The 21,062-nt window shown below is 41.3% G+C and overlaps 1 protein-coding gene across 1 annotated transcript; it reads right to left on the reverse strand.

Annotated features, from left to right (window-relative positions):
• Positions 1 to 109: 109 nt before the first annotated feature.
• On the reverse strand, positions 110 to 21,031 carry LOC112566076 (allograft inflammatory factor 1-like). Its single transcript, XM_025242021.1, has 6 exons — positions 20,843 to 21,031; positions 4,002 to 4,063; positions 3,593 to 3,659; positions 3,080 to 3,121; positions 2,283 to 2,445; positions 110 to 1,737 (listed from the first exon to the last, which is right to left on the reverse strand). Exons 1-6 carry the CDS (start codon positions 20,871 to 20,873, stop codon positions 1,653 to 1,655), a joined length of 450 nt encoding a protein of 149 aa, XP_025097806.1. The 5' UTR covers positions 20,874 to 21,031; the 3' UTR covers positions 110 to 1,652.
• Between the last annotated feature and the right edge of the window lie 31 nt (positions 21,032 to 21,062).

Consider the following 21,062-nt stretch of genomic DNA (forward strand, 5'->3'; position numbering starts at 1 on the left):
TGCTTATAACATACATCTGCTAACATCTGGTCTGATTTCCGAACTCATATGTCCTAACCTGATATGTCCATGCATGCAAGTTTCTTACTAAAAACAACAGTTTGAAACAGTTAATTCATCGTGGTTTAATTCACCAAGTCCCAACAAGCAACAGCAGTCTTTTGTCATATTCTCTGAAGCAGTTTTCTTGCAGTTGTTGAGAAATTCACTATTTACAACAATGCCAGTGACTGATAACCATAATGATGACTGCTGTACACATACAGTATTTAACAGATTAAACCAGTGATGGTCCAAAACAGTGTAACAAGTTCACAGGAGCAGAAAATATTAATGCATGGACAATGTTCATACTCTTATAAAGGTGCTGAAACTATATTTTAGGCTTTTTTTAAATTTTAGAGGGGAAGGGAACAGCAAATATACACCATTGTTGGAATTTTGTCTGAGAACAGCAATCTAAACGGTGATGAAGAGTATTGGCTGAATTAATTTCTTGAACAAAGGACATCTCATAGTTATCCAAGAATTTTCAAGTACAGTACCTAAAGGATCTATCAGATTTATATATTACTTACAATAATAAAAACAAAGTTATCACCTCAGATTTTCTTGTTTCTTAACTTACTACACACTAGTAGTAACTACACACTAGTAGTAACTACATACAATCCAGGATTAATCTAAAGTGCAAACAAAATTAATTTAAAGGCAGGTACTGTTTGTGCATAGACATTCTAAGTGTTTTTATAAAGCCTCAAAGATTAAAACTAATAATACCTTTGTCAAAAGGTCATCATTGCGGTATCACTCAATGCTTAGCAACAAGTCGGAGAAAAGCAGGATAACTCATTGTCATCAAACTTCACACATTCCAAGTTTACAAAGAAAAACAAGTTGTAACCATACATTGCCTGAAAAACCTATGTTTCACATTTTAAAACTTTGCTGTTCTGGGTTTTGAATGTCTGAGGATTAATGTAAGATGAGCCACATCCTGTTTACAAGATACTGCTGAAAGTAATCAGACAAGAACACCTGAACGTTATTTTTTCATTTGAGTATCGTACAAGTAAATGCGAGCTATTCAATTCATCTCAAACAAGCATAGTTCCTATGAAGCATTCATGAGATCCTTTTTATTTTGCAATACATATATCATGTTAATTATTGACGAGATGTTTGAGCAAAAAAGACTGAGGTGTCCAGGTGAGCTTTTAAATAAAATCTTAAGATCAGCACAGGCATTCTGCCAATATGTTTCACTGGTTTATAAACAGCCTCTCAACACAAATACTTCAAATTTGTTCATTGTAAGCCTTTGGTCGTTTTTTATTTTTCACAACAAATATTTAAAACATTGCATTTAACTGCAAGTATTTAATGCATTCGTGGACCCATACTTTCCATGTAACAGCATAAAACACGTACACATTTTCTGATTCACTTCTCACAAAAATGAATACACCTTGACACAGGTGAGGTATTAGGAAACAGGAAAATGCTGGATGATTAAAAATGGGATTCCATAAACTGCAGAGAAGGTAAAAATGTTGGCTATAATGATGAGTGAAAAATGATCAGAAGGAAGTAGACAGTTGGGGGATCTGTCCATTGAGCTTCTTAAAACTATGCTGAGATGACCAGAACTGTTATGGCAAGCTAGAGAGGTCTCGTTTTGGTGGAGGTCCTTTAGGCTTGTCTGGAGTTTTGCCAAACGCTTCAAACATCAATATCCTGCAAAATGTGACAATATTTTTAGATTAAAGAAAATGGACAATGACAATTCATTCTTGGTGATTGTATTTCCTATTGCTGCATACAACAATTCTGGTTAGGGTAAACAGATGAGTATGTGGACAGTGAGATATTTAAACCAGTTATAAATAGAGTAAGGGTGTGCAGTTAGAAAAGACAGACTACATAAACAATTTTCCTATGAAAAGTATACAGGGAATATTATGTGGAGTGGTAATTGTGTTTAGCATTGGCATTATGGAAGGTGTAGCTAAAACTATTGACTAACTGTAAACAAAATGGTGCAGACAAGCTGTAACAATAAGAACTTCAAAAGCTGTAATTTGAATGGCTCAGCAAAGGCAAGTCCCAGCCAAAATGTTCACATAATATTATGTATGAACATGTAACATGATAACTTAGTGGAGAAAGAGATTGATGGAAGGAAGAAGAAATGGTGGACATATATATATACACATATATATAGATATGAGGAAGTGGATAGTTGGGTGTATTTTTCAGGCCACAAGACTACATCTACATACATTTTCAAAACACCGCTCTGAGGGCCCAGCATCATGCGGACAAAGTCCCGGTAGTTGATGGCCTCTGTGTTAGTAGTGTCAACCTCTTTTATCATCTTCTTCAGCTCCAGGTGTGTTTTGGCCTGGCCAAGCTTCTCCAGCATGTACTTGACATCCATGATATCTGAAATTAGCAGGCACACAATGATGGACTGAGATAAAGAGAGTAGAACCTAAGCAAGAGTTTTGTTGCATGGCAGTTCTTTGTCATTTTATTACCTTACCATAAGGAAACACTAGTTATAGAAGCACCCAGCTTCATTTAAAACCACATTCAACCCTTTTCCTGATCTCTATATGCACAGACATCAAATAAATTAAAAGATGAAGTGGTGGGCAAAAGTGCATGGATCATGATACTTTTTTGAAATTTGTTAAAATTTATGTTAAAGTATTGTTTATAAACAAATAGTCCTTTTAGTACACAATGTCTAAGCTGATGTTGTGGTAAGTGGCTCTTACACTGCAAGTTTTAGCCTTTAAGCCATTTGATTGTAAATTAGCTGACAATTTGTCAGAGGGTGAATCAACATAGTGAAGAATGCCACAACACATTTATGAACTGTACACAATCATTACAACACATTCTTGAACTATAGTCTATACACAATCATTACAATACATTCATGAACTATACACAATCATTACAACACATTCTTGAACTGTACACAATCATTACAACAAATTCGTAAACTGTACGCAATCATTACAACGCATGCATGAACTGTATGCAATAATGCCAGCTAATGTTTACTCACTCAGGTCTCCAGACAGATCCTGGTCACATTCAATAAATTTTTCTGAAAAAAATGATAGTTTTTTATCAAGTAATGGGGCTACTTTCTCCCACCCAGAATGCACAACAAAAAGACTAAAAATGTATTGATTATATCAAGGTAAAAAATAAAAACGAAAGACCAGATAAAGGTAAACATCGAATGTTCTGGTGGTAAGAAGGGCAGTGAATAAACTGGAAGTCGTTTAGCGTTACTTAGCATGGCACAGCAAAGACCAGCCCTATCCTTCCACTAACCTATAACATTTTTAGGGAAAGAGTTTTCTAGATACAGACCAAACTAGGCTTCAAACCAATACCTTTCTGAATTCAAACCACGCTCAAAGATTTATCTAGATCTGTGTTATTTACAGGAATGTCATTGCCTTAGTTTGTGTTCTGGTGTATCCACATCGGTGCATAGATTCATGCATGCATGATTCATTCAAATGACCACAAGAGCCCGAATATGAGGCCTATTGTCTAGCTTACTCACTTTTATACTCGCCAAGTTTTTGTGGCAGTTCCTCATCACTATTGTATTGTTCATTTTCCAGAAACTCCTGTAATAAAAGAGAGCTTAATGATAGTACAGCCACAAGACTGTATCTGTCTACCATGCTTTGTGATGGTATGAGCACCAAAGTAGCATTTCTTGCAAGCCAGCAGAGAATTTAGTTTTGATATAATACTTTTAAACAGCACCAAGAAACAGTTCCTAACAAGAGCAAAGTCCCTTGACCTACGTGGTCACTGTATGTAAGGGGGTCTTTATGGTCTACTGTCTTGTATTTATCCAGGAAAAAATTTAAATAATTTGAATTGTGCACACTTTATAAAAAAAATACTTATGTAAACCAACATAAAAATTTCTTTACAGTTAAAAAAAAGAGTCAAAAACATACCTTATTTATCTCATCAAGGCTACTCTCCCATTTGGCCATATATTCTCCAAAGGCTTTGCCTCCTGAAATCACACACACAAATATCACACATAATATTAATAAATGCTGTCATACAGAACTAAACAAATCTGTATCGATCCTAAATGACAATGATGCTTTTAATAAAGTTAAATGAAAACTACTTCTGCAGCATGCCTGTGCTTTGCCACATCTAACATGCTCCAAAACCGCCAACATTATCTCTAATGTATATGTGCATGTTTGTACAAACATATAGGTACAAAATGTAAGTTTGTATAGATACAGTATGCATGTAGATATGTGCATGTTTATGCAGATTCAATAAGTATTACATAGATACAATATGTATATGTGCATGTTTATATATACATGTAAATGTAAATAGATACAACATGCTTCCCATGCTGTATGAGTGGTTACATTCATCTTCCTGTGCCAGTAGAGTGCAGGGTGCTGCACTCTTGACCCCAGGTCAGACTGGCCAAGCGCGTCTGACACCAGCGTCCGCCATCAGTCATGGCGTATGAACACACTGCTTCACGGCCCTCCCTCATCCTCTCTTCCCTCCCGGCGGTGCGCAGTCTAGCACTGTGCCCTGCACCAGCATATCACACCATCTGTCAACGTGCCGACTTCACTTCCAGAGGCCGACATCCTGGTTTAGTGGAAAGGGCAGCAATTAACCTTCAATCGGAAATTGGGCAGGGGGCAGGGGAGGGTGACATAAACTGAATGTGCTGGGCACGCTCACAAAAGTGCCGACGTTTAGATAATTAGGATACTGTATTTCCCCTCCATATAGTTCCGGTGTGCGTGGCTCTACAACATATAAAACACAACACCAATTCTGTACATGGCCATAACGACAGTAAACAATTTCTCGACGGAACCCTACGTCTCTCGATCTCTTCCTATTTCTTGGGTGGACTGGGATCCTCCTTGCTCACCAGAACAAAGGAAATCAGTGCGACAAGAGCGAATCTCTCCTTAGTAAATTATTGATTAAGGTCTGCAGAAGTGGTGAGCCACACTCCCCCGTGTCGTCCTAATTCTCTCCACCCAGGGCGCACTGGCCTCCAAAAGGCAGGAGGACGGGTGGCGAGCAGTGCCGGTCTGGAAACTAGACCAGGCCGCCATATTGATCGTCAGGCTCATCGTGTTGAGGTCTTGAGTCCTGCTGGGCGAAAAAAAAAATACCCACAAACACACTTGTGCAGCTTGTTAGCTGTGGATCCTCGCCTTCGCAAACTGCGCAACCCACGGGCCTCTATGTCTCCAAGTACCACCACCCACCACCAGCCCGCACGTCACGTGGCCAACCTTCCCTCAGAGATGCTCTCTCTCACACACACACTGAGCGGGTTTCAGTGGCCAGTGGCGCACGCGCTGCACGTTTGAAAGAGAGAGGAGGGCAAGGACTGTGTGTGCGAGCTCAGCACACAAAAATCCTGCAGAAACAAAATATTTCAAAAATCCTCATTTTAGAACTGCGCACTTTTCGTCAGCTGTGGATGCTGTTTTCTATACAGCCCTCCGAGAACCGAGGTATCCTGTATTTCTCTGTTGTAGTTCTCAGTTGTTGCAGCAAAACACCAGACAACAAACTGCATGTACAACAGCTGTTTGTGTGGACGGTGCTGGTCGACGGTAGCATTCGTGACAGAACGCGTGTACAGGCGCGTGTGCGTATGTTTACATGCTGCAGAAGAGTGGCGAGGAAAAAAAAAATGACGGAGAAAAGGAGGGGATGAACAAATGAGAGAAGCTAAAGTGTCTTCCTGGGGCATGCGCTCTCATTTCTCCACTAGCGCCATGTGGTCCTACTCAATCAAAGCCTGCTGGAGGTCGGTGGGCGCAAGCTTACCTTCCCCGTTGACTAGAATGTTCGGTTTCTTCTGCTGCCTCCACTTATCATTTGCTTTTGGCTCACACACTCTTTAAAAAAAAAACTGCACAGGACCCGACAAGCATATCATCTTAATTATCAGAGGTATTCTTCAATGCCGCTCTGTTTTCTTGTTTTGAATGCTGTTATTTTTTTCTGTAGCACTCAAATAAACAAATTATAACACACATATACAGTGATACCTCGGTTCTCGAACATAATTCGTTCCGGGAAGACGGTCGAGAACCAAATTGTTCGAGAACCGAAGCAATGAAACCCATAGGAAATAATGGAAACTGGATTAATTCGTTCCAAGCCCCAGAAAATGCCTATTTACTGGCCTAATTTGTATATAATATGTAGAAAAACATGAGTCTCAACAAGAAATAAGAAATAAAAGTGTATTTATTAAAAAAAAAATGTACAGTACAGTAAATTGTGTTTCATTTACTGTACCTGTACCAAACTTTATGGCAGGAGGGAATGAATGTGGAGGGAGGAGGGAAGGGGGATGGTTATTGTTTTGAAGGGGAGTCCTCTTCAATAAAAACAGAGGGTAACTGCTCTTCGGGTGTTTCTGTTCTCTGTATCTTTTGCTGAGGAGAATCAGAATCTTGCTCTGCAGTTGCTTGTCTGATTTCTTTACGGAAGAATTTGTCAATTGTTTGCTGTTTTTTTCTCCTTTGCAAAATTTTGCGGAAAGTGGACATAACATTGTCATTAAAAATGTTAACTGCTCTATTTGCTACCACTTTATCAGGGTGAAGTTAGTCAACAAAATTTGCGATTTCTGCCCATTTTGCACACATTTCATGACTCTCTCCACAAAAACGTGATTCTCTCTCTCTCTGCACTCACACTGATGACGCAAGCGAGGCGCGCTGGGCAGAATGAACGCCATTCGGCTCATCTCGGACGTTCGGATGTTCGAGTTCCAAATATTTGTTCGGATTCCAAGACAAAATTTTCTCGAATTTCCTGGTCGAATACCGATTTGGTCGAAAGTCAAGGCGTTCGAGAACCGAGGTATCACTGTACATGCAGAGTGAGAGAGAGAGACGGGAAAAGAAAGAGGACAGAAAGAAAGGGAGACAAAAAACCAACCCCAGTACAGTGGTACCTCGACATACGAGTGCCCTGACATACGAGTGTTTTGAGATACGAGCCGCCGAGCGAGCGGTATTTTGCTTCGAGATAAGAGCAAGATTTGAGATACGAGGAATCGCACACTACACCGCTGCACACGACCCCAGCATGCGGGGCAGATGTTGGTGTCGTGTGCAGCATCTAACAGTTTCTCCCACCTCAGACTAGACCTCAGTCTGTGTGCTTGTTTCCCTCGTTTTCGAAGCATTTTTGATAAGTTGGGTTTGCGTTTTTTGCTTTTTGTACATTTACAAAACATTATCCCATTTATTTTTGTAACCATGGGTCCGAAGAAGAAGATGATGTCTATTGAATTAAAGCGCGAAATCGTAGAAAAACATGAGCAAGGTGTGCGAGTAATTGACTTGGTGAGGATGTATGGGTGTAGCACATCAATGATATGAACTGTGCTTTAACAGAAGGAGTTGATAAAGGGCATAACGCCAGCAAAGGCGTTACAATAATTTTTGAGCTCCGGACCTCTCCCCATGAAAAAGATGGACAGTTTTTTTAAACGATCTGCAGGTGAAAATGAGTACAGCTTGACGAAAAAAGCGAAGACCAGTGACGAAAATTAAGCGCTTCCGTAAGCACTTTTTCTTTTATTATGTTTTTATAGAATATGTATTTGTTATTTATTATTAAATGTTTCTTCTTGTAAATACATTTTTCTTATTCAAAAACACTTAACAGAAACAATTGAGGTGGTGTTTTGGGAGCTGGAACGGATTAATGGCATTTCAATTAATTTCAATGGGGAAAATTGCTTTGAGATACGAGCAATTTGACATACGAGCAAGGTTACGGAACGAATTAAACTCGTATGTCGAGGTACCACTGTATTTTCATGTCCAGGTCGGCGCGCCCCAAGATTCAGGGGACTATTACCACCACGTGCAGGGGACCAAAGACGAGGAGCACACAGGACGCTAGGTCAGGCCATCAACTAGGGCTTTACATACAATATACATGTATCGTGTTTCCCCCAGAATAAACCTAAGACAGATTTTTCAGGACGCTCGTGATACAGGTCTTACAGTTATTAGCCCTAGGTAAGATCGTCAGCCAGACGGATTTCGTTCATACGTTGAAACACACGACGGACATTGAATTATCAAATATTAATTATTATTACATTAATGCTTAAAATAAATAATATAAATTATAACGGTCGTTGATTCAACGGGAAATGGACTCCCAAGAAATTCAGGCCGTAATTCGAGGGTTGGAGAGGTATGAAGATGTTCGAGAAGAAGATGAACTGACAGCATCAAAATAAATGTCGATAACCAGTCGGAGTCCTCGGGAAATTCGGTGAGGTCACGTGATCATCATTAACCTGGTGATGACCTTTCGTCGTAACCATTATTATGGGAAATGACTGTTGAGGCCAGAGGTCACTGCGTGACTATCATCTGTGTCCAACTGCATTACGTGACATACCGACGCCTACTGCGACAATGTCATGGCAGTCCGTGATGTGTCTTGTCCTGTCGAGGAAGTGGGAAGGTGCTGATGTCTTGCCACCATTTCTCGTGGATGGCGACTGTAGTTTCATCTTTTCTTCTGTGGTGGCCGTGGCACGTGCATTACAAAACAGTAATATTGTACTGACTGATAAAAGCTGACAAAATCAGGGTCTTAATAATAGTGCGTAGGCGGTAGGTGCAGGTTTATATCAGATATTGCGATCAGTCTCCACTTAACTGCTGCATCCGTCCACTCATCCCGTCGAGAGGCAGGGACAAAGCCTGAGCTGATCTGTTGCAGACGTGAAGCCACAACAATAATGACTAGAATAATAAACACTCAGAATACAGGAAACGAGGAAAAGTCATCAAGAACAAGAACTTTCGGCCGTCAGAAGGGATGCAGCGGCCACCCTTTTAGGGACAAGGGGGAAGTAACTCGACACACGACACACGGATTTGAAAACGATCAGCATCCTTCCTCAGTCTGATCTCAGTTATCAGTCCCTGACTACAGGATCGGAGTCTGGACAGGTCAGGAACATAACAAGAGCATCCGCGAGACTGCCCATGCACTTTCCCTCACAGGAGGTCAGTGTGGCCAAAGCCTTGTCTTGCACTGCAGTCAACTCGACAAAGACAGGAGCCATGTCCTACAAGATGGACGAAAAAGTTGTCAAAGGAACATTTACAAATCGCTCTGAATGATGTTCCAACAACACTGGTTTCTGAGCTGACTATCCTTTGTGGATGATCACGAAATGCTAATGAAATCACTGCGCCCAAAAATTATGAAAATCAAAATGCCGGTTTTTTTAAAAAAAAATGTAAGTGATGAAAAGGACACCAACTATATATTATGGTGTGTGCTGGGAAGAAAGGAGTGTAACACACGTGACATTACATCTAATTACACCAATTAAAAAAACTGCCTGCGTGTACCTTGTCATTGTTAAATGATGAAAGAGTTGTATAAATATCGTATAAAGGGATGCAATTCAGTGATGAAAGGTTTATGCGATGTGACATTATTTCGTTGTTTCCGAAACATCCATCATATCTTGCAGTTTTAACAAAAGCCTCTCAACGTGTGTGAAAACCAAGTTGTCTGCTGTCTCAGATCACAGAGGGTCTCGATGGCAGCTTGGCGGAAAGTTCGTTGAGGAAATCCCTCGCTCATACAAGTTTCGAATGACCGTCTGGTTTATCGAGGAAAGTAAACGAGAGAGGAAGAGTGGAGTATGCTGGGTTCCTGGCTCTAGTTATAATAAATTAGACATAGTTCACTAACACTGCAGCTACTGGAGAATGTGACCAAAATAAAATTAAACAAAACTTTTATTATTTCTAAACGTCCTGAGATAAACGGAAGATTTCGATTTTTTATTTGGCTAAATGCCCAGAGAGATACGTGTTGCCATAAACAATAAGACATACGAAGCAGAGAGAGATCACATAAGAACAATCCTAAACATACATTTTGCAACTGCAATAGTAACAATATGACAAATTAACACGACATTCTTATCATAAAACAGTCACATCATACTAAAAGTCAAAGGAGTATAGAGTAACTTAAAGAGTGACAATGCAAGGTCAATAAGTTTGCTTAATTAAATTAACGTTTGTTACTGACCGTTAGGTTCACTATTCGTGAGTTAAAAAATGTAAATATATTCGGGTGGCGCATAACATACCCTGGAAGCAGCGCTACACGCGAAACAGTTTACAGACCCTGCACCAGAAGCTCAGTAACTTATATTTTGAGAAGACAGAACAGGAAAACCGTCTTGTTCGCCCCTCACCACACATACTGTGTACTAGTGTCTACACTCAACATTACATTCATAAATCCCAGTTGTAGCCTGTCACATCAAGAGATTTCACTCTTATATAACAAAATAGGTTTTGTATGTCTATCAAAACGATCAATTTACTCATCAAAGGGCAAGTTTTCTACATTTCTTTATCAATGAGAACATGCTTTATTTGAAAGTACACACTGTAATTTAATAACCTTATTGAATCTATTATTGTAATTAAAAACTATTCCCACGTACTTATAATTCCACACCATCTCAATTGTTTTCCGTTTTTAAAACAATGCGGAAATTGTCTACCCTTGCCACGTAAAAACAATTGTTTTCTCAGTATTCACTTGCAGACTGTGTTTTTGCAGTAAACACTTAGAGCACCCAGTGATGTCTGCATATCACTTTCAGTTTCCCTAAGTGTGATACACCATCAGATTACAAAGTAGAAATAATTCAACATAATGACCAGCATTATGAAACTCGTATTCAGTTGATAAGGTTTGTGGCAATACTAATACATCAACACACCGAGAAAGAAGTAATAATTTACCATTAATGCCACAGCTAAACAGTTCTTTTCATACAGAATACTCCTTTGCTCATTGTCGAATGCCTTCTTATAATCTACGCAAGTACACACCAGTCTCTTCTTGTGCTTTACATAAATATCAATTAGACAATGTATTGCAAAAAAAAAAAAAATGGTCGACAGTGAAGTTGGTTTTTTTCTGAAGCCAGCTTCCTCACTCTCTGGTAGGTCGTGGACCTTCAGGAAGTTATATAGTCTTGTATTAAGAATACTAGTAAATATACTGCCAATACAGCTCAATACACCTATAACTCTGTAGTTTTCTACATTCAATATATCGCCTCTACCCTTATACAATGGACAGATCGGGCCTTTGGAACTTTCCCACACTGTACAGATGGGGAGACAGCTGTGTATCTAACCACACTCACTCCTTTGCAGATGTGTTTGCCTCCGCTAACATCCTCTCCAGCCCAACATTTACAATCATAACAAGCCTTACATTACAGAGCTCAAGGAAGGCATGTCCAAAATTATTTACACCCTTGTCACTAGAGCACTTCGGCTTACCATTACCACTTGCATACCATATGTATGTATTCAATCACTGGTGGATACAGTAACTACATCACCATCATCATCATCATCATCATCATCATCGTAACTATAAGACTTGTACCTCGACGACAGTGACATCAACTGATAGAAAGTGTATCTGCTGGTGGCACATAATAGCACACAGATGGCTGGCTAGTACGGGAAACAAAACTAGACCCCATGGACCGATCACAAGAGTTTCATTTTCAGGTTGGAAGGAAACGCCGACTACAGGAGTTTCAGACAAGTACCCGAGATCAACAGAAGCGAGGTCAGCGGCTGTCACCCCGAGCTTCACGAGGTCGTCTAGGGTTTCGATGACTGTGAGTTTCGGATGATCAGCGGGAGAGTTGTTGGCACACGTGACTTTGCCGTTCACAGCCCACCCCACATAAAACCTATCTAACGACTGGACTGAGCAGCTTGGTGCGAATGGGAGTGATATCATTGATGAAGAGGCGCTCATAACCGGTCTTACCTCTCAAGTTTCTTTTATTATCACTTCGTTGTGCTTGCGCCTAGAGACAAACTAACCAACATCAGTCGAGCTCCTCTACCTTTCCTGTGCGGTGAACCAGAGCGATGCCAGTGACAGAGACACCCACACTAGCATCGCTCTACACTTTAACAGCTTTCCGCTCCACTTGTTCTGTAGTCCCTGCGGCATGAAGAAAACTCTGACCGACTCCCGACGACTGTATTGTTGGAGTCTGTCATTGTCATAAGTCAATGCTCGTACAGCAGGAACTACTTTCTCTGATGCCGGTTGATGCTGGGCCTACAGGCAGACCACCCCACGTAAGCGACTGTCCAGTTTGGCAGACACCCCGTTAACTACCTGGCGCACTACCGATGACAAGGCTGCTGCAAAGATGGCAATCATCTTTCCTATTTGATCAATGTCATCGCCGCTCACAGGTTTGAAAATCGATGATGTCTCATTCACCTTTGATAGAATGATATCTTGAAATGATGAAGATCCACCACCAAAATTTTCTGTAAACTTTAACATCGATGAAGACATGGTGTCAACGTGCATGGGGAGCTGGTGAGACGGATGAGGATGAAGAAGACAGTGACGGTGTCACAGTTTTTAATTTTTATTTTTTCACTGTCTTTTTCGGAAGAAAAGGTGATGAAAACAAGCCTTACTTCTGAAGGACATGGTTGCTGTAACACACCGTTGTCACTGAACAGGTGAGGTGGAGGGGGGACCACAGGCACAGGCTTGCGGTACACTGAGGTCAACAAAATACCGACAGAGTTCGCTGTGTTACTATGACGACCAGAGTCCAGGCAGACACTGTAAATTAAAACTCAGGTCGGAGGAGGTTCAAGTAGGCCGCCATACTTGTTGTCGAGTCACATACACTTACGTGAGCTGTCACTCTCCTGAGTATGGGGCGGGTAGAGAACGCAATTACATGTATATCCATGCATATATGGACTCTGTATATATTTCTCGCTGAGAATAAGGAAAACAGAGATATATAGCTGAACAAGACATAAGTGAGTGGTACACTGGAAGAGTGCACATTCTGGGCCAGACACAAGTTACTGCGGACCGGACCTCGTAAACACGAACCAACATCCTTTATGTATTTATCTCTACTGACACATCTGTACCATCTTGCCATTACTTTAAGATTTTGGATGTGTTCATTAGCAGTGTTAATTTCAGACCGATTCCTTTTTCAGCAACATAAAGTTGTGATGTCAAGCTGTCACAGCAAGCTTGGTGCACAGGAAAGATAGGTCTGACTGGACTGACACTGTACATCGCCAGGAAGCTAAACTTACAATGACCGTTATGTGATGCTGTAACAAGAAGTGTGTTGGTGGAGGGATATTTCTCTCCGTGAAAAGTAGACTACAGCGAGTCCATACCAGAGATTGTGAAGTGAGCTTCCATATAAACATCAAAATAACGGTTAGCTACTTTTCCATGCACAACTTTACTGACTTATCGAAGATTCCATGCAACAGCAAGGCTGCAGACACATCAGTGCTGATGGCAGCCACTTTCTCCCCAATATGAGTAGCTACCCTATCCGGGTACACGATGAACTCTTTGGTTTGAGACCAGCTCCGTTATTATTACAGCGCTTGGAGCCAGCCTTTGATGGTTACACATGCAAGCTCTCTCTCTCATAAATCTCAACATTATTATTAGACTGGTAATTTTGGGGGTAACTCGTGCTTTCTTTTGCAGATTTTCCAAAATTTCTGCCGTTTAATCTGTAGTGTTCACCCTTTAACCTCTCGGTCTCGTCTAGTCTTCACATCGTTTCTCGCTTTACATTATTTACTGTGATTATCGTGAATTACTGTGAGGTGCACAGCAAGAAGCTTGCCTGCTGGTTGGGATATTGGGCTACACAACATTTATTAATATTTATTAATATTTATTAATTCGTTAATACGCAACTGCTCTACACCGCTTTCAATAGCTGCTGACGTAAACCACCAATTATTCCCCCCCCCCCACCAAACTCTCAATGGTCATCCGCACTCCCCCTCATAGTCAGATGTTGGGTTGTGGGGGAAAAGGAGGGTGCGGACCAGGTAAACGAGATTTCGGTCAGAGTGACGTCAGTTAGTCAGTGAAACACCTGATGACAGGGATTTTGCCGGGACTTCTATTTATAACACAGACTGATAGTAAAGCTACTCACAGACATGTCACGCAGAGCAGGAAAATCCGTTTGCTCAACATCCGCCCCTTCCCGGTAGCAACATCCGCAACTTCTTCAACATCCTTGTAGTGGACTCTACGTTGACTTCAGCAACATGCGTTCCTCATTACCTTCTTCTAAACTGTATTCCCTCCGTCAAGTGTATTGTCCACTGTTGTGTCAAGACTCATTGAATGATTGTCCAGAATACCCCATACAGAGTCCAGAATACCCTATACACACAAAAGCTCTTTTTATAACTAAAGATTGAGAACTACTAATTTTGCATATACTACATTTGATCCTTCTCGAGGCTGTTATGTAAGAAGATATTGTCGACAGACCTTTCAATTAGCGCAAATTCTCGCGGGATCAGCGCTGTTAGCAGAACTGCCGCTGAGTTGTAATCATATAATCAACTGCAGTCGAAGGGTTCCATTCCCGAGATTACAGCCATAATTTGCTCCAGCACAGAAGATCTAATATGATTTCAACAAAAATATTTTTCCGGCGTTATTTACACTCGCCTCTCAGCACACGCCTTTCAATAATATCCATCCGACCTCATACTATTTAATTACGTGGCCAAAAATGACCGGAAGATGAAAAAAAAAAAAAAAAACAACCTAATTAAAGAGTAAAATTTTCGGTTGACTTCTTTTGCAACAGTCTTTTCACAGCCTTCTGCACGGCCAGAAACTTAATACACGAAACGGGTAAAATATTTGCAGGAACAATCTGAGAATGGCCATCAAGATGTCAACGGACCTTGAGCTTGGCTTTCAGCGGATTCGTTTGAATCGTCCGCACGATACCGACACAGCCTCAGCTCTCAGTAACGAAACATGAGAGAGACAGAGAGTGGGGGAGGAGTATTACTTTTCCAGACTGAGAAAGCAAACTGTTTCAGCTTACTGAATGTCAGGTAAACTGCGTCATGCCGTCTGTCGTCCGGTGTCGACTGTCAAGCGCCCTCTACAAACGTCACCACGTGTCTTCTGTCTCCAGCAAGGGGCCTAACCCTTACATGGAGGTTCACATGTGAATGTAATACAACTCGTGATGTTAGAAGAGTAAGAAATATTTTAAACTCTACTGTACATCAGCTAAAAAGAACTTATGGTTTCACAAACTTTCCTGTCAGTGTCCAACTTACACAAAGCTGGGCTTTAACACCTGTAAGTGATTAATGTAGTAACAGACACGAGCGACTTAATTCAGACTTTTCATGCCAGTTAACTTCACACCTACATCACTATGCCCTGTCATACTCGTGAAATGCGAAATTCACACTTACTTAGAACAGACCGGGATCAGGAATGGGAATTAGGAAAGTAGAGTAAAAGCGTTGAAAGATGCATCGGAAGGAATGCATTAATAAGGCACTAGCCTACAGTTTTGTATCTTTGTAGTCAAGTGACTGACCTAGAGAAAGAGAAATAAATTTCTCGGTGACCGAGCAAATGCCACAAGATTCATTTCCTGAGCATGTTACAGTAGCCTCGCAATGTGACACCGATCTCGAGTCTCGAGTGGCGACCCTTGCCTCAAAGCTTTCCGTCAACATCTTCGAGGGAAGTTTAGAGGCTGATAATAGTTGTGGCATGTGCTTCATGTCAGTCATCAGTTTTTTATTCACTGCCTTTAAACCTCGCACTCGCATGAAAGAAAGAGATGAGGAAAGAAAGAAAGAGGACAACAAACATGTGTGTGTGTTTATTGTTGAATAAACGCCGAGCACTTCGCTTTACGGCCAAGTGGGCAGCACACTCCACCCACCCACCCCATCTCTTTCTACGTAAAAATATATATTAACAAAAGATATAATATTATAGAGGATGTGTGCTTATATCCTGCATTCTTGAGAGACGGAACAAAATACCTCCACTTAGAATATAAATGCATGATGATCATACACAGCTTCCTGATAGTCACAGGTATATTCCTGGGTTCGAATAGAACGAAAATGTTCCTTGGTGTAGGTTGATTATGATGCTTTGCTTTGTTAATGTTATTCTTGAATTTTCCCCCAAGTCATAAATCAATGTGTGTGTGTGGAAAGAGAGATGTAAACTGTAAAATAGGGAAGAAGTGTTGACGGAAGGAGGAAAAAATGATCGTACGAGAGTAAAGGTATCGCTGACATTTCACACAAGCCGGTAGACTGCTGTAACTACCTAAGCTTTTTGAAAGTCCATCTTCAAAAACACGCACCTCACCAGTGCATGACTTGACGGCTCAGAGCAATATTACTGCGTGACCTTTAACCCTCTGGCTGCCCCTACGATGACCTGCACTCTCGCATCGACAGTCTAAAGTCTACAAGGCATGCGAGTCACAACTGCTTAAGTAAGTACTTTAGGTCTCGGTTCAAGAATTTTGCTATTCTGAACCATAGTCTGGACTCACAACTTTGTTTTCTCAACGGGAAAAAAATCATTCATAATCTTTGCTCATCTTAACATTATGTGAGCTCCTTTCTCCTTGTTATAACAATGCGATGACTACCTAAACGAACAATTGCATGCCATGATTTTTTATTACTAAGTATTAAAGCTGTTATGATTGTAACACGAAAAAAATCCCAAAGACTACAGTCTGGTTAACAATTTTCCAGGGATCCTGTTTTCTTCTCTTTCACAGTGAACTCTACTCACCCCGTCGTGATCATGAACTATGCCGCGACTATCCGAGTCGCCTAGTTTCTTCGCACTCTTGCAAAGATTTCCTCAAGTTAAATAAAGAACAGAAGTCAAGTTTGAAAAAAAAATTAATTTTAGAATAGCATTGCGGAAGTATTTGTATTATGAATAGGACACTTAACTTTTTTTTTAATTAATGGGCTTCAAAAAGACTTTAACAAAAAGACAGAGAGCTTTGTAAGACAGATATGTTATAAAATCGTTAATGTTTCTTTAGAATTTTATTTATTGAAGGACGTACGTGCTTTTGTTCTACCGGGACTGGTAACTGCAGGTAGAAGTACTGGTACATCCGCACAACAGGCCTGCTGTTACTGCCGCCGCGATTGCTGTTATTTTTAAACGAGCGCTTATCTGTAGATTACACAATTCTGAATTTTTTCACTTAGAAAAATGGGGTCTTTTTAAACTCCAGGGAGTTGCTATTTCATCCAAGTAGTTTAAATGGTTAAAAGGTATAAGTAAAATGGACTAAAGGTTAGGACAAAAAATTAAATCGCAACCATCACATGATCTCAACCACTTTGTGGAACGGAAAGTTCTCGGCATTCTTTGTGTCAGAACACTGGCAAAATACAGAATGATATCGCCTAAGTAATAGACTTCCTCTTTCCCTGTAATGATTGGACATTTGTCCGCAACTACCGCTGACCTCAAAGGACTAGTGGGGTCTCAAACTTTCACATAATAACTGGGCAAAGCTCAGAGAAAGATACTATTTCCCCAAGTCCGGGTGAACAACACAGACGTCAGGGTTGTATTACATGGATACGTTACATGTTGCGAGGTTCTCGGCCACTGAGAGAGCTGGGGCTGATATGTTAACTGGTCGTATCTGAGTGAAAAAGTGACTTCACAGCTTTGACTGCTTTCTGTGCAGACTGATATCTGTGTGGCTCTATCTCTAGAACAGAAAAGATATCTTCACCCAGATTTTGGAAACAGCATCTTGCACCGAACTTGACCTAATTATTACAAATATATTCTGCATCCTTTGAATAAACACACGAATGTGTTTAACACTATGAAACAGGTTGCTTTCTGGCACGCGCCACATAGAACACCACCCCGCAATCAAAAATACACTGCAGAAGGCATCGAGGCTCTCCTGTTTCCTTGATCAAGACTCTTCCAGCGGCAGAGGTCAGAGGGCGGCTGTAGCCAGACTATTTTCTGCAGCAGCGTCTGCTGAATTTAGAGACGCTGAAACAGGGGAATGTGTCTTGTTGTCTGGAGCCATACATCAGACGATGCCTGCTGCACAGAGAGCGAGCAAATCTGCAAGTGGCAGTACAAGACTGGCCGGGCTGGCTTTTTGTAGCCTGCAGCCTCTGTCTGCGTGTGTACGAGAAAGAAAGAAAAGAAAAAAAAAACCCAGAGAAAAGGAAATGTGGAATGGGGGAGAGGTAGGGAGTTCGGGAAGGTAAGGCAGTCCAGGCAGACAAAGAAAAAAGCTATTCGTCTGAATCATTCGACTGAATGATTTTAATAATGCGTCAACCATTCATCTTTATGCATAAGCACATTCCTGACAAAAGTGCGAACCGGAGATTAAGAAATGAGGCGCGTATTTTCTGAAGAATATTTTCATGTTGCATTATAACCGATGATACCACGTGCCAGTTTCCGGAAAGCGGACGGCCACCAGACGGTCCTGGGTGAAGAATCACGAGCCACAAACCAAACAGTTTTACAATCGAATGGGCATCAGTCGTGTTCATAGACCCAGAAAGGATTTCTCTCACACACACACATGAATGCACGTGTACACACATGCACTAATTTCAATTATAAAGAAGCCGGAAAAGTAATTTTATTTTCCCAGCAGGAGAGAAAGTGGGTCAGGATTTAGCCACAGAAGAATAGTGCATTTCCAGACTTGAGGATTTCAAGGGCTGTGGTCGGGCTTTCAACGCCTGGCGTTGAGAGTGAATGAAATGCTCACTACCTTCTCCGGCACGCCGTGAGAGGAGACAAAGTCAAAAGGCACGCATGCGCAGGTGTGTGAAAGATCATTTTTATGACAGGTCGTCAGTCCACATGGGGTGTTCCACGGAGTTTTTTTTTAAGCACCATTCAGTGAATAAAATACACAAAAGTGCAGACAGTGAGTCTTTTTCTGTGCGTGTGTGCGGACGTGCGCTCTTTCTCTCTGTGTTGGATAAAGGGGAGAGGGGTGTGCGTACTCCAACTAGTTTAACTTCCTGAATACGTCTTGCTATCTAGATGTTTATGTGAACCTGTTCTTTACTGGACAAATATGGACAAACATCTGACAAAGTTTTACAAAGTTTTCACATGAAAGTTATGTAAAACTTTTCCCACACTAGATCAAATATTCGTCCATATTTTTCAGGTTATGAATGACCTTTACACACACTCTCTCTCTCTAACGCAATGCACGCGCAGAATGCACCTCAATGCCCATTCTCCTTCGCACCCACCATGCCGACGATGTTAAGAATGCACCACCAGCTTACGCATCGCGATTCTACACTCGTGGCATGGGAACCTGATGGAGCTCCCTGTTCACTTCACGAGCATTTTTACGACTTCATCGCTTTCCCGCCGCCAGCCGTTAGCAACCGACGCTGCAGACTCGCACGCATGCACACACGTGTGTTACTACCAACGTGCTGAAAGAAATGACAGGGTAGGCACTTCGAAGCCGACTATATATGACCTCGCTGTAAAACTGACCCAGTGGAGAAGACACTCGGCAAAGCGATCTCGCGCGCAGCAGGACCATTATAATTCAGCTACATGCTATAGGCCGGTGTCAAAGTTCGAGGAAGTAAATTTCATCGGCAGATACAGAGTAATGTGCAACCTTGTGCTGTAGAAAGGTTCCCGACAGTGTAAAAACCCACAAAGTGTTACTCTCTTTCTTGCTATCATTATTGTAACTACAAACAAGCTGTTCTCATCACAAACATCACACATTACAAGTGTAACAACTGTTACAGCATCGTTGCCGCTACGGCATGGAGATCATCATCATCATCATCATCATCATCATCATCATCATCTTCTTCTTCTTCTTCTGCTTTTTCTTTGTTATGCTGTCTTAGAACTTTGGAAAGTTTCTGAAATTTATTAATTAAATATTACTAAAGTCCTCCCTCCACTTGCTCATACAACATAAAGCCCGACTGCCCGTTGCGAACCGCAAACAGGAAGGGTCGAGAGTTCATTTTCACTATTTAATATTTTTTGTCTTGCCACGCGGGGGAGAACAGGGAACATGAGAAGGGTCAGAACACACACACATAAACAAATAGAGAAACAGACTGGTAGTCGGAGACGAAGGATGTCAAGACACAGGAAATAGAGGAACTAGGCTCTCATTACCGATGCTCTAGCCAGTCTAGGGGGTTCATTGTCTAAAATTAAGGCATTTCAATTTCCTTGTTCAAATGCGATCTCACTACTTTTGTGGGTCGTCTTAAAACCTAGTGTGTCTGAGTCGACAAAAAAGAAAATGAATGATCAGTAGAGTTTCGAGATCGTACAATATATGCAGATAGCGAAACTTCGATCCGGAAGTATGTCATATTATGTATGTCTGCTTGAAAAGGTTTGATTCAAAATCACTACAGTCAAGTCAAACAGTGCTAAAAAGGCCTCAACCAGGAACATCACCTATTTGGGTAATAAGAAGTGGTTGCACGGTACACACACGACGGTCGAGAAGGGTGATCGGAGAGGGGAGGGGTTGTTTACACGAGGAAAATACGAGAGCTGTCAAATGTTTACAAAAAATAATAATTGAATCTCCCGTCTGCTCTATGCAGAAATGTTTAAAAAAATGACTGTCGAGGTCTTTCAGTCCCGCCGATCGCAAGGTCATAAACAAAGCTCTGAAGCATCTGTACGGACGTTAATGAAAATCAGAGTCTGAAGTCTGCTGGAAAAAATGCAGTTGCAAAATGAACAGTAGTAAAGGACGACAAAGAAAAGGGAGGGAGTTATAAAGTAAACGACCACAGTCGTGTCTCCTTACCCTGTTTGTCGTTCGGATTGAAGGTTGGCATGTTGCAGATCGCTGATTTTCGGTCAGAGAATAAATCACAACTCCTCCTCTTCTTAGGCTTTGCGCCAGTAGCTCTCTCGTACACACGCACACACTCCTTCTGATTTGAAGACTGGCAGACGAGTGGTCGTCTGCAACAACTTGGACTCTAGAGATGTGTGGCTTTCCCGCTGGGAGCAGACGATAAATA

The sequence above is a fragment of the Pomacea canaliculata genome, linkage group LG6, assembly GCF_003073045.1.
Source record: "Pomacea canaliculata isolate SZHN2017 linkage group LG6, ASM307304v1, whole genome shotgun sequence".
NCBI lineage: Eukaryota > Metazoa > Mollusca > Gastropoda > Architaenioglossa > Ampullariidae > Pomacea > Pomacea canaliculata.

Bases quoted from the DNA above. Each gene is read 5' to 3' on its own strand.
- LOC112566076 (XM_025242021.1), bottom strand. From the start codon at position 20,873: ATGCCAACCTTCAATCCGAACGACAAACAGG. The intron at 4,064-20,842 runs GTAAGGAGACAC...GTGTGATTTCAG, and splicing joins CAATCCGAACGACAAACAGG to GAGGCAAAGCCTTTGGAGAA. The intron at 3,660-4,001 runs GTATGTTTTTGA...CTTTTATTACAG, and splicing joins GCCTTGATGAGATAAATAAG to GAGTTTCTGGAAAATGAACA.